General features: G+C 39.3%; 1 protein-coding gene across 2 annotated transcripts in view; it reads left to right on the forward strand.

Annotated features, from left to right (window-relative positions):
- Window positions 1-12389, forward strand: part of PKDCC (protein kinase domain containing, cytoplasmic) — a 50446-nt gene extending 38057 nt beyond the window's left edge. The window contains exons 6-7 of one of the 2 annotated variants that reach the window (XM_070741324.1): window positions 5377-5550; window positions 8824-12389. In XM_070741324.1, coding sequence (XP_070597425.1) covers window positions 5377-5550; window positions 8824-8909 — 260 coding nt within the window. In that variant the 3' untranslated portion in view covers window positions 8910-12389. The remainder of the gene's footprint in view (window positions 1-5376; window positions 5551-8823) is intronic. The other variant, XM_070741334.1, reaches the window with a different exon arrangement.
- The last annotated feature ends 1595 nt before the right edge of the window (window positions 12390-13984 follow it).

The following is a 13984-nucleotide window of genomic DNA, read 5'->3' on the forward strand; positions in this document are numbered from 1 at the left end:
ATTATAATTAGAAATTAAATGCCCACCCCTTCCTTCCTTCCTTCCTTCCTTCCTTCCTTCCTTCCTTCCTTCCTTCCTTCCTTCCTTCCTTCCTGCCTGCCTTCCTTCCTTCCTGCCTTCCTTCCTTCCTGCCTTCCTTCCTTCCTTCTCCAGATTGAGAGAAGCTTCTTTCTCTCTGATTTTCTCTGCCTTTTATTTCTGTTTTTGGGCAGTTCTTTACTTCTCTTTCAAAATATTTCTTTCAGGTGCCTCTCTTCAACTGACTTACATTGTCAGTTGAGAAAACATAGTGGACGATTTGCCTGAAAGTAGCTTTGGATTCCTTTTCTTCCTTCCCCTCCCTTTCTCCCCCCCTGAGAGGTGGGGTGGGGGGGTTGTTTTAAATTTCTTAGAAAGGCCAATGAAACCAATGAACAATTAAAAAATGAGCATTTACTGGACTTTTGCAAAAGGACACGGAAAGAGAATTTCTCCTTCTTTCCTCCCTCCCTCCATTTCTCCTTCCTCCCTCCCTCCATTTCTCCTTCCTTCCTTCTTTCCTCCCTCCATTTCTCCTTCTTTCCTTCCTCTCTCCCTCCCTCCCTCCATTTCTCCTTCCTTCCTCCCTCCGTCCATTTCTCCTTCCTTCATTTCTCCTTCTTTCCTTCCTTTCAATCTCCGCGGGCTGGTCACAGACAGCGGGCAGGCCGCATCCAGCCCCCCGCCCGCACTTTGCCCAGGTCTGACCTATGACCTGAATGACTGAGAATCTCCATAGACATTGAGTGGCACATGGTGACTCTCATTATTCATCCCTCCTGAGGTAAATATATTTCAAAAACTGCACCCCTTATATCAGCTTGACTAAGTTACAGTAATTGCCTTCTTTCAGAAAGGAATAGTTTTTCTATTTAGTAGCGATTTAGTAGGTATTTAGTTTGAGATTTTTTTCAAAGAGCTGCTAAAAAGTCAGTACTTTTTTGGTTCACTTCTAATTGCATGTATGTTTGATGTTGGACTTTAAACATCTTCTCTCTTTGTAGTGTTTCTGAATCTCCAGTTAACTTTTATTAAAATGTCTAATCCTGTTTTAATGAGATTATAGTTCTGAAGTTTTTGAATTTGCAATAAAATGGGTTTTGTTAGGACCAAATTGCAGTTTAGCAAAGTTTATATAAATACAATAAATCTTTTCAATCTTTACTTTACGTTGGTTAAGTAGAGCATAACGGGCAGATCTCCCACAGAGCTATTTAAGAAGTCCTGCCCAGACTGAACCCTAATCTGTGCTAAATTCAGCTGCAAACTCTTGGCACTTTCCAGCTGCCTCTGAACCTCTTGTCGTACAGTGTGAATTTATTTTCTTCACACACAGTTTGAGCTGCCATCTCCTCTCGGCTGGAGGAATGTTAGCTTCCATCAGCTTCCATAGAGAAGAATGTTCAGGAAAAGTTTGGAATCTTATGGATCTGCTACATGTTCAGTTATGATCACTATATTCTCCCTCCCTCCCCTCCCTCTCCTCTCTCTCCCTCTCCCCTCTCTTTCTCTCTCACTCTCTTCCTCCCTCCCTCTCTCACACACATAGCCCTTCTTTCTTTTTCTTCTTCCTCTTCATTCTTTTCTTCCTTCCTTTCTTCATAAAATGATATTTGGCAGTAGTAGAACATGTACTGATATTTAATTCCTAGCATATCCTCTCATCTGAAATCTGAAAAGCTGTTGCAGATCTAGAAAATGGATCTAGAATATATTTTTATAGACATATTTATTTAATATATAGAATATGCGTGTGTGTGTGTGTGTATGTGTACCATGTTGTGTGTATTCTTTTGAGAACAGGCATCAGAATTTCATTTTTCTAATGTGTTCCAGTGTGTTCACAGAAAAAAAGTGACAATAAAGGTTATTTCATCTGATCTGATTTGATCTCACTTCATCTTAATGGCAGTGTAAAATAAATCAATATAAAATCAACATAGGAAACAGAATAATTAGCATAATTGTTAAGATAAGTAAGATTAAACATGTAATAAAATGACAATAATTAAATTAGCAATAAAAGGGTCTTCGCTTAATGCAGGGGAAATCCTTTGTTCCTTAACTGGAGTGATTGGTATAAAAAGAACCCAAAACGTTGCAAGAATGTCATATTTCTCTGCGGTCCTTCAACTTTGGACATTAGCATTACTTGCTGTTCTTGTGGTTCCCGATGACATTGCTTCTGTTTAGAAAGTCATCTGACATTTATATCACTTAGTATAGAGCACTGAATCTTGCATAGAAAATGAATTCTGCATGCTGCCCATTCCCCCTAGGCTACTGTATTTGTAGAAGAAAAGAGAACAACTATTGCAATGGGAGTGAATCCAAAGTCTATGCCACTGCTGAAAATTTGACAAAATGCTAATGGAAGCAGTTGGTCTAGTTAGATGTCTAGGGTTTTCCCGAAGCTTTTATCTCTGATTCAGCTTTACAAGTTCTCATATTCAGTAATTTTCTATTTCAAGACCCAATTAGAGTTGTCTTTCTAAACCAGGGGTGTCAAACTCAAGTCCCATGGGCTGAATCTGGCCCACTGGGTGCTTAAATCTGACCCGTGGGGCTGGACTGGAAATATCAAAGATCTGTCTTTTGGTGCCTCTGTTGGCCAAAGAAGAGGTCTCTGCACAATCCATTTTTGGCTTCCCCTCTAGTAGCATTCTGCTGGCTAAAAACAGGCCTCTAGTAATACCCTGCTGGCCAAATATCCTGCACTGGGGCCCTGCAAGGGCCATTTTTGTCTGGCAGAGTGCTGCAAGAGGGTGAAAATGAGGCACAAGGGGTTGGGTGGGCTGCAGGCACCTTGTTTTGGCCAGTAAAGTGCTGCAGGAGTCTGTTTAGGCCAAAAATGGGGCCAAGGGCCACATGTGCCCCCCTGGCACTATTTTTGCTGGCAGGGAGCTGCAGGAGATTTCAGTCCAACCTCCCCCCCCCCACTACCTACAACCCACCCATCCCTCCGGCCCACAGAGAACCTACAATGCTGATTCAGCCCTCAAAGAAATCCAGTTTGATACCTCTGTTCTAAATGGTTGTAGGCTTGTGTTACTTTTTACTAAATATGTTATGACAAAGTATTTATGCTAGTCCAGAGCCCAGCTCTGGACTAGCTATCTTGATATCTGTGGCTTCTGGGCTTTAGGCATCTGCCTGATGGGTGGAATTCCAGATTAATGCAAGTTGCCAAGAAAGATTATTTGTGTGAATCTTTTCACATGAGCAAGGCATGTTAGGTAATACTATAAGTTTTATCTAGGCCACTAAATTCATTTTGTGGAGATTTCCCACTAACCTATTCCTAAAAAAGTGAATGGGGGCAGGGTCTAGGTTTATTAAAGTTCATTGCAAAAATCAAAACCAGAAGCACACATATATAGCTGATTCAGTTGGATTCATCAACTTATTTTACAAATATAGTAACAGATGAATTTACAATACAATTAGCAGAGTTCTTCTTCCATGTAGTTCCAGTTAAAGTAAAACACAAGCAGTTTCTAGTTCAGAGTTCAAAGAGTACAGAGTGGATTGAGAGCAGAGTGGACTGAACCATGCCCAGCCTTAGGCTTAAGTTTTCAGTTTCGATTCTCTGCACAGACCCAGAAGTGTCTAACTCCTATTGGCTGACTTAGTTGCTATGTGAATTCATTGGCAGATCTTGTTAACGTGGCTCTCCCAGTTTATGAATATCTTAACAAGGTTGAGCTCTTGCAAATCAAAACAGATGTAAGTATAGACTTCACATTCAAAATAGCAGAAATTCAAAAGGTTATAATTTCTAAATGTCAAGTCACAAATGTTGGCTGAAATGTGGTTCCACTGTTTTGTGATTGTTTTGAACTGTAGTATCTGGTTCACGTCTATTTATCACACAATGTCCACTAGGTGTGTAGTGACTTTTCAATTTCAATTAAGGCTTTGTTATCAAACTTTCTCCAAAATCCCACAGAGTGGGCCTTCTCCGGGTCCCGTCAACTAAACAATGTCGGTTGGCGGGCCCCAGGGGAAGAGCCTTCTCTGTGGCGGCCCTGACTCTCTGGAACCAACTCCCCCCGGAGATTAGAACTGCCCCTACCCTCCCTGCCTTCCGTAAAGTTCTAAAAGCCCACCTTTGCCGTCAGGCATGGGGGAACTGAAACATCTCCCCCGGGCATGTACAATTTATGTATGGTATGTTTGTGTGTGTGCTTGTTAGTATATTGGGGTTCTTTTAAAACTTTTTAAATATTTAAATTTATTTGAATCTATTTGGATTTGTACGATTTGTTTATGCCTTGTTGTGAGCCGCCCCGAGTTCGCGGAGAGGGGCAGCATACAAATCTAAATAATAAATAAATAATAAATAAATAAAATATCAACAAACGTAAGTTTCATAGTTGTAGGCAAAATATTCTTAAAATGAAATGAAATGATTTACACAAAGTATAGGCTATAAAATAGGAAATATTCACTGTCCTAAATAAATACAATTAGAAGTACATTATATACATGTTTAAAAAATGCTTGGGATGGGTTTGGGGAGTCCTGTGACTAAATAGAGCTATTTATACATGATTAGTTTAATTGCCTGAAGCATTCATTAGGGTATCATCAGACAGCTGGAAAACAGCACTGAGTTGTGAGCAAAACATGAGAGGCATAATTCCAAAGACTGAATCAAAGTCAATCCAGAGTCTGTAGACAAGATCTGCAAGAACCAACTATATTATTTTACCCTCATGTCTTTCTCTATAGAGCTCATCAGGTCACTGCCCTTTTGAACTAAACTGACAAAGAAAAGTTGGCTTCATTAAGACTTTGCTTGTTCGTTACAAAATAGGCAAAACCCAGCTATGCTCTCCTGATTTTGAACAAGGGCTGGGAATGCTTATGAAGCCCTACTCTGTTCTTCTCCTTTCATTTGTGGGACTACATTCCCCAGAATTCAGGGTTAGCCTAATCACTAATTGGGACCTCTGGAATTTGCAATTTTAATACACACGAGGAACCAGGTTGGGGCTGATTTAAGAATAACAGGAGCTGAAGTCTTTACTCATTGATGTGGATGATATTTACTCAGTTGGTCCACCAAGACCTCAGTGAAATCAAAGACTTACTTTTCACAGGAAAGAGAAGCGGGATAGAATTAGGGGCACAGAGAGTTCCTTGGCAAACCTTGTTCACAATTTTTTTCTATCGAAGTGCTTATAACAAAATATTCTTTTTGGCAAATATTTGGTGCAAAATGAAAAGCAGATATAGAGGCGGTATATTAAGGAAATGGAGAAGGGTGTTGGAAACGTTTTATAAGACACCATCAAAGCCCAATTTGCCAGAAAGAATGCATTTTAAATGTGGATTTTCTTTGCTTTTTTCTAGATTATAAAAAAGTGCCTGAAGCTACAATAATCAATGAAAATTACAGATGCTGGCCATCCTACCATCATAAAGGATGTCTCCTTTCTGTATTTGATGTAAATGAGGCTATAGAGGTGTGCGAGAGTCATTCTCAATGCAAAGCTTTCGTTTTCATCAACCAAACAACTTGGACAGGTAATGGTTGCCAATTTAAAACGTTTTGTAATCCTAAACGAGCAAAATGAGAATGTTTGAAAAAAAGAAGGTTGACACATTTAGGCATCCACATAGGAAAATAATTAATTGTTCATGATATCACAGTCATCTCTGCGATTACTATATCTTGCTTTTAATATTTCTTGGAGACATTTATTTATTTAAATAGTAATCAGTTCACCAACTATGTAAATTCTACCAAGGGATTCCTTGTATCTAAAACACATAGATTTGTTTAAATGAGGAGCTATGAATGGGAAATTGTGCTCTCCATCACATTTTAGCTTGCAAAACAATATAATTTAAATTTATGAGGTGAATTAATCTTGTTCTTGAGTTAGGACTACAATTCTTAGAATTCCAGCTAGGATGGCCAAGAGCTATAGTGCCTTGCAATTCCGGGAAATATATTTTCAAAGCATCTAGAAGAATCCATGTTGAGTCAGGTTGCCTGAGGCTCTTGGGACAATGTATACAATAATAAGAGCAATAAAACTAATATCAAAAAATGAAATAAAAATACAGCAGGAAAATCAAAGCATTTTAAAATGGAGAAATAGTGTGTGTGTGTGTGTGTGTGTGTGTGTGTATGTATATATGTAAAGCCAGTAAAACATTATTTGAGAGGAAAACAAAAGAAAACAAGGATTTTCCTAGGATTCCCAGATGGCTTAAAAATATCTTTATGGAAGGCATTTTATGGATAGGGACTGCTAATGAGGAAGATCATCTGCCAAATGATTATGCAGGATAATTCAGAGAAACCTCAGATCATTCAGCAGATGGATTTAGAACATACAGTGATACCTCGTCTTACAAATGCCTCGTCATACAAACTGTTCGAGTTACAACCCTGGGGTTTAAGATTTTTTTGCCTTTTCTTACAAACTATTTTCATCTTACAAACCCACCGCCGCCGCAGGGATGCCCCGCCTCCGGACTTCTGTTGCCAGCGAAGCACCCATTTTTTGCGCTGCTGGGATTCCCCTAAGGCTCCCCACCATGGAAAACCCCAACCCTTGGCTTCCGTGTTTTTGTGATACTGCAGGGGAATCCCAGCAGTGCAAAAACTGGCACTTCGCTGGCAACAGAAGTCCGGAGGTGGGATTTCCCAGCAAGGGGAGCCTCAGTGAAATCGCAGCATCGCAAAAAAACAGAGGTCCGGAGGTGGGGTTTCGAGGACTTTAGTGTTTTTACGATGCTGCGATTTCACTGATGCTCCCTTCGCTGGGAAACCACACATCTGGACTTCCATTGCCAGCAAAGTGTTCATTTTTGCAATGCTGGGTTTCCCATGGAGGGGAGCCTCAGGGAAATCCCAGCAGTGCAAAAACGGGCGCTTCGGCTGGCAAAAGGGGTGAATTTTGGGCTTGGACGCATTAATCGCTTTTCCATTGATTCCTATGGGAAACATTGTTTCGTCTTATAAACTTAAGAACCTCACCCCGGAACCAATTAAGTTTGTAAGACAAGGTATCACTGTATATGTGTATTTTAAAAAATCTGTTTTGGGAATATCCAGAGGACATGTCCTTGATGATGATAGCACTTGAGAGAAGGGATTTAGGGAAGCCACTCTCCTTTGTGTTAAGACTAAGCCGAGGTCCATCGGCTACAATAGTGATCCTGGAAAATACATTCCAACGCCTTTTCTTTATCAGTCTTGATGAGTTCCAAAGAGATTAGCGAGTGTGTGCTGGATGACTGTTTCCAGCTGGATGCAATGTAAGCAGGATCTTCCTCTGACAAGCAGAGCATTCTGTTCTCATATCTCAGCACTCGCAGATCCTAACAAATGCCACCCCACTCAAAGGGCAGCCTCAGATGAACTCTGGGAACTTGACTAAGGTCACGTCTGCTGCTGCTATCAGTCTTGACTATTGAATTATATTATGAATGGTTTAATAATAGCTTTGAAATATGTTTCTGGCCTATGAAACAATTTGAAAAAAATTAACCCAATGGAACATTTAACAATAACGAAATTACATATATGCAGAGTCAAAAGTCAGGCAAAACAATCTATTGCGGCTTAAATAGCATAGTATTATCCCCATTTGAATATTTTAGTATTATTTTTGGATGGACCTTCTTTGATTAGAACATTGTATCTCAATTTGTTTGGAGGGGTAATACTTGAAGCTGCTCATATCACTAACTTTTGGGGTCGCACCAGGAATGGTAACAGTACTGCTATAAAGAGGACATAAATGCCATGCTCCTGCACACTGTAATGAATTATTTCAACTAAGAGTTTTTTAGTATATATGGCAACATTGCTTAGTTAGTAATATTAGGCTTTTGTTGGATTCGAGCAAAATAATCAGGATTTCATTGGTATTTGTATGTCAGGGATCCTGGAATGTGTAGTTCTCATAGAGCACGGGTGTCAAACTCATCATGTCACATTGCTGTAACATGACATTTTGTGACGTTTTTCCCATTTGCAGAGTTGGCATGTGTGTGGCCTGTGCATGATGCATCTGGCCCATAGGTCACCAGTTTGACACCCTTATCATAGAGCAGTGATGGCGAACCTATGGCAGGGGTGCCATAGGTGGCATGTGGAGCCATATCTGCTGGCATGCGACCTATTGCCCTAGGTTACCTCCAACCTGCATGTGTGTGCCAGCCAGCTGATTTTTGGCTCGCACAGGGGTTCTGGAGGAGCATTTTTGGCTTCCAGAGAGCCTCCAGGGGGGTGGGGGAGGGTGTTTTTACCTTCCCCCGGCCCCAGGGAAGTCTTTGGAGCCTGGGGAGGGCAAAACACAAGCCTATTGGACCCACCAGAAGTTGAGAAGCAGGCTGTTTCTGGCCTACAGAGGGCCTCCGGAGGGTGGGGGAAGCTGTTTTTGCCCTCCCCAGGCATTGAATTATGGGTGTGGGCACTTGAGCATGCACGAGAGCACAGACGCTTTTGGCACCCAACAAAAAAAAGGTTCGCCATCACTGTCATAGAGCAATCAGGTGAATATGCATCATTTATTTATTTTCATTGATTCCAAAGGCATGTGCAATAAGCATTTTTCACACTTCTCTTATAAATGGGCAATGGCTTGTCTTCAATGGAAGGCTATTGCTTTCTTAGAAGTAACCACTGAGAACTCTTGATGCACAGCTATGATCCTTACTTGATACATACCTTGCAAAAGAAAAGTCTGTAGTTGGATAACTTCAGAGTTGGTTTTAGAATAAAATTTCTTTATACTCCTTAATCAATAATAACAATAACAATAATAATTTGTTGTCAAGGTCGTCAACTTGTCTACTTCAAGATGGGATCCACTTCCATTATGCCTGACCAGGACAAGATAACGTATGTGAAAGCAACCGGATGAAGCTTACGTGTCCCATAAGCTCAATTCTTGGCAGGTTAACTCAAACTGCATCTATGTGCCTTACTCCATCGTAAGTGCATCCAGGTTTGCTACCCTGGTTTAATTGGTGAATATGACAGCTGTTGGGTTGTTTTGGTTTTTTTGAATGAAAACAGCTTTTGTGTGCAAAGAAGCCCAGAATGGCGAGGAAACTGCACTCAATCTATAAAGCGCAAGACAAATCTAAGAAGAGACCATTACCGGAAGGAATGTGCAATACAATGACATTTTAAAAATGTGACTATATGAAGAAGCAGAATGAAATCCAAAATGTGACACACTGCTTGGCTAGCCTTATAGTGTTAGAAAGCAGCAGCATGCTTTTCTGACTAGAATTATACACCCCCTGTACATTTTTGCAGAGGGTTGGCTGAAAATTCTTCCTTTTCATAAGCTCAGGATTACTTATTCCAATATTTGTGTGAGTAAGTAGAATTAATGCAGCACTGTTAAATCTCTTGAAGATCAAACTTTCTGGAAGACAATCAGGACTTCTGTGAATGTATGAAACATTAAAGAATGAACATCAGGGTGGTCCTTGTGTAAGGGATTTATTTGCTATTGGAATTGCCATCCATGTTTTAAAATCTAGTAATACCATCAGTTTCATTAAACCAGCAAAATTTGTCTGTGAAAAAAACATATGCTCAATTGCACAATTTGAAGCAGATATTATCTTAAAAGAAACATTGCTTCACTTTAATTGAAGAAGAAATCAGAGGTGCGGTTCAGTCCTTTCAGCCTTCAAATACTGCGACCTTATGGAGTGTATTCTCTCTTGAACATATCCAATATTACTTCCCTGACTTTATTAGTAAATCACAATCTAATTCTGCAGCTTTGGTGACTCAATTTGCTGAATGGGGTTCTGAATTTTTTTTCCACCCCAGTGTCTCCTGGTAGCACCACTGGAAATAATGCCACTTTTAAAGTTGCACATGTCATCTGCAGTTTTAATCTGATTGTAGTAAAAGTATATAATGTGTATCTGCTGCTCACTCACTTTAAAAAATAAGATTAATGTGCTTTTAATCAGTCTAACTGGTTAATTGACTGAATTTTGCTATTATACAATCATCCTAGCCCAGTGATGGCGAAACATTTTTGGTTCACGTGTCAAAAGTGTGTATGTGCATGTTCCTATACCCATTTTCTCCCCCACACACATGCACACACCCTGCTTCCACTATGCATGTGCACAATCCCCCCTGTCCCCGCACATGTGCACAGGCCTCATTGAAAGCCAAATGGGCAAACTGGAAGTTTGGAAAAAGTGACTTCTGTTGGCCCACTGTGCAATTTTTTGCACTCTGGAGCCTTCGGGGAAGCTTACTGATGCTCCAGAGTGTGAAAAACAGCAAAACATGCAAACTGGAAGTCCGTTTCCCCAAATTTCCAGTTTGCCTGTTGGGTGTTTTTTTTCATTGTAGGGAAGCTTCCCTGAAGCCTCCAGGGGGCAAAACGGCCTTCCGCAAGGTCAAAAATCAGCTGGCTAGCAAGCACATGCACACTGGACCTGACATAGGGCAATGCCTCATGTACCCTCTGATATGGCTCCATATGCCACAGGTTCGCCATCATAGCCTTAGACCACAGGTGTAGGCAAAGTTGGCTCTTCTATGACTTGGGGACTTCAACTCCCAGAATTCCTGAGCCAATCATGCTAGCTCAGGAAGTCTGGGAGTTGAAGTCCACATGTCATAGAACAGCCAACGTTGCCTACCCTTGCCCTGGTCTATACCTAGCTTAACAATAATCTAGAAGTTGCTCCTTATTGTGATGAAATTGAAGTGAGAACTATACACTATAAGCCTACAATTGTGAGCATGTGTTAGTAAATGGGCAGGGTAATTGCTGTCTTCTCTCACCCTCTGAACTGAACCCATTTACTTTTCCCATATGGGTGAATGTATCTCAAACAGCATCAGAAATTAAAAGTCCATTAGACATGGGGGCTAACCATAATCCTCTTAATAGGGGAAAGGGAAGGAGGTATTATCATGTTACAGAAGCTTCTGAAAATTGTCTGCTTACTTTATCCCAATGGACTTCATAGGAACCTCCAGCATTTGAGCCCATAAAGATCTATATAACGTCTCTTCACTTTTGGCTAAATTGACCCAAGATTGTAGGAATGAAAATTATCAACTTATGTCTATCTAAATGCTAAAGAAAAAAATTGTTTCTATATAGTCCAGTGTCCTAGTTTATCTAAAACAGAGTACAGGAATAGACAAAAACAAAAATTTGAATTGGCATTTATTTATTTATTTATTAAATTTTTTATTTTCTCTCCACAGTTTCCATGTGCAGCATCTATGCATATACCATAAAACATATCAAAACATACATAATTATACAGTTTTATCCAATCTATCATGAATCAATATCCTACTTTTGCACCTATTTTATGCTACTATTTACCAGTCTGTTTTTCCTTGTTTCTTTACACTCCCCTCCCTCTATCTCCATCTCCTCCTTCTACCTTCTTTCTCCTTCTCTCCCCCTTCCTACTTCCCTCCACTCCTTTTCTTCTCCCTTCCCTTTCTACTTCCCCTTTTTCCCACTTAACCTTTTCCTAGTGATTCTAATCATAATTCATCTTATATTTAACAGACTGATAACCTATTCCCATACATCTTTTAATTATCGGTGTCCCTTCTAGACTCATTGTTTTCTATATCGTATCTATAATTGACTCTTTATTCTAGGCATATACTGCTAATCTAATGATCAATTCATTCCTATAGTCTTGCATCAATATTTAGAATTGATTAGTATTAATTTGACACAAACTCAAAAGTTTTGAAATCTGAGCTAAAATGCACACTTGATGTGCTGCACTCCATGAGATGTTTAATGAACTGGAAAGTCTGGATTCTCATATTGATGCAATGGACTATCCAGATTTCTGTCCAATAGACACTACTGTGAAAGATGTTCTCAGTTGCATTGGGTTCTAAAAATCTATGGAATTGTTCCCAGAGGCAATATAAATGATGACACAACATCCTGAAACCAGATGTTCAGAATACTAGGGAAAAAAATTATCTGGGGCTAGTTACTTTTGTTTATATAAAAGCAGAGAGAAATGTACCCCCTGCCACATCAAGCTGGTAACTACCACTAATGAAAAATGTATTTTTCCCCAGAGTATTAACAGCAAAAGAGAAATTTCTGCTGGTGATTGTTTTGCATTCTTAAGCTGTTGTTTACTAGCTTTAAAAAATAAAATGTTTTTTACAACAGCAAATGAATCCAAGCCTTAATAATGGAAAATTTATATCAGGCAAAATATATGGATGTCGATTATGCTTTCAATGAAAGCAAGCAAGAAAATGTTAAATGTGACAAATGTCATGCTGTTACCTAGTTTGTACATCCAGGAAACTTTCTACTTTTGTCCTTAAATTGTTTATTTTTATATAAAAATAAAATGAAATGGATGAACTTCCTTCTGCTTTGCTGTAACTTATTTATTTATTAATTAAATTTATTTGCAAGACAACTCACTGTCCAATAACTCCGAGTGGCTTTTTGGGTCCTTTTTATTGCTGCTACTCTAAAATACCATGCTAGCATAAAGGAACACTTAGAACATAAGAACATAAGAAGAGCCATACTGAATCAGGCCAAAGCCCATCGAGTCAAGCATTCTGTGTCACACAGTGGCCCACCAATTGTACATGGGGATCTTGAGCAGAAGGAGAAGGCAAAACCTTCCCTTTCCCTTGACCCCCAACAAATGGTACTCAAGGGAATCCTGCCTGCTTCAATCAACATAGAGGCGGCACATGGACATCTGTTTCAATAACCACCGATACACTTGGCAATGGCATCCATGAATCTGTCTAATCATAGAACAGACTGCATAATAAAAACAGTAATACTGCAGATTTGTTCAAATTTGTTCAAATCTAGTTTTCAGCCCAAAGGAACAAGTGTCCTTTTGCAACTGAAAATGGCAGAAGAAAGAAAGGCACACAATAATTTCTGTAGAAGGTGGGGTTTTGCGTTCACAGGATTTCTTGTGAGACACACAAGTGCTGAAAACTTCAATGGGTTTATATATTTCCTGGGCTTCTTCAAAGAACTTTGTACATTTCTAAGGTAGAAAAATGAAAGAAGCTACTAACTCTGCTTTAAACAATGTGGATTCAAATCTTCAAATCTGAAGAGAGATATACAGTGTTCCCTCGCTTTTTACTGGGGATGCGTTCCGAGACCGCCCGCGAAAATCGAATTTCCGCGAAGTAGAGATGCGGAAGTAAATACACTATTTTTGGCTATGAACAGTATCCCAAGCCTTCCCTTAACACTTTAAACCCCTAAATTTACAATTTCCCATTTCCTTAGAAACCATTTAGATTATTACTCACCATGTTTATTTATTAAAGTTTATTAAAAAATGTTTTTTAAATGCAGATGAAAGTTTGGCAATAACATATGACATCATCAGGCAGGAAAAAATGTGGTATAGGGGAAAAAACCGCGAAGTATTTTTTAATTAATATTTTTGAAAAACCGTGGTATAGACGTTCCGCGAAGTTCGAACCCGCGAAAATCGAGGGAACACTGTACTATTTACGTAGCACAAAAGGAAATGTCAACCTTCTGAAATGAAAAATCTGCCAGGCAAATTTAGCAAATGGGACTGTAGAGCTGATATTTTTATTGCCATACAAACAACATTGGTCTTAAAAATGTTGGATCTTTTCAATTTTTTAAAGTATTGAACTGCAAAGGGTAGATTTTCCATTGGTTGGAGGGGGGGGATTAGTAGGAAGAAAACTTATTTAAAGATGTTGTCCTAAAAATGCTCATAGCAATGAATATTTATATGCATACCACAATATATGTACTGTTGCTGGTAATGGCAGCAAAAATAAAAAATCTTAATTTTCCATTTGTGTTCCGATGTAATCTCATGAGATTGAAAGAAATAAAGAAGTTATCAGACACTGTGTACCATAAAATAAATATCTGTGACTAACATCCATTTAATCAAGGACCATTCTTATTTGCCAAATAGATAC

Source organism: Erythrolamprus reginae, chromosome 1 (genome assembly GCF_031021105.1).
Source record: "Erythrolamprus reginae isolate rEryReg1 chromosome 1, rEryReg1.hap1, whole genome shotgun sequence".
Lineage (NCBI taxonomy): Eukaryota > Metazoa > Chordata > Lepidosauria > Squamata > Dipsadidae > Erythrolamprus > Erythrolamprus reginae.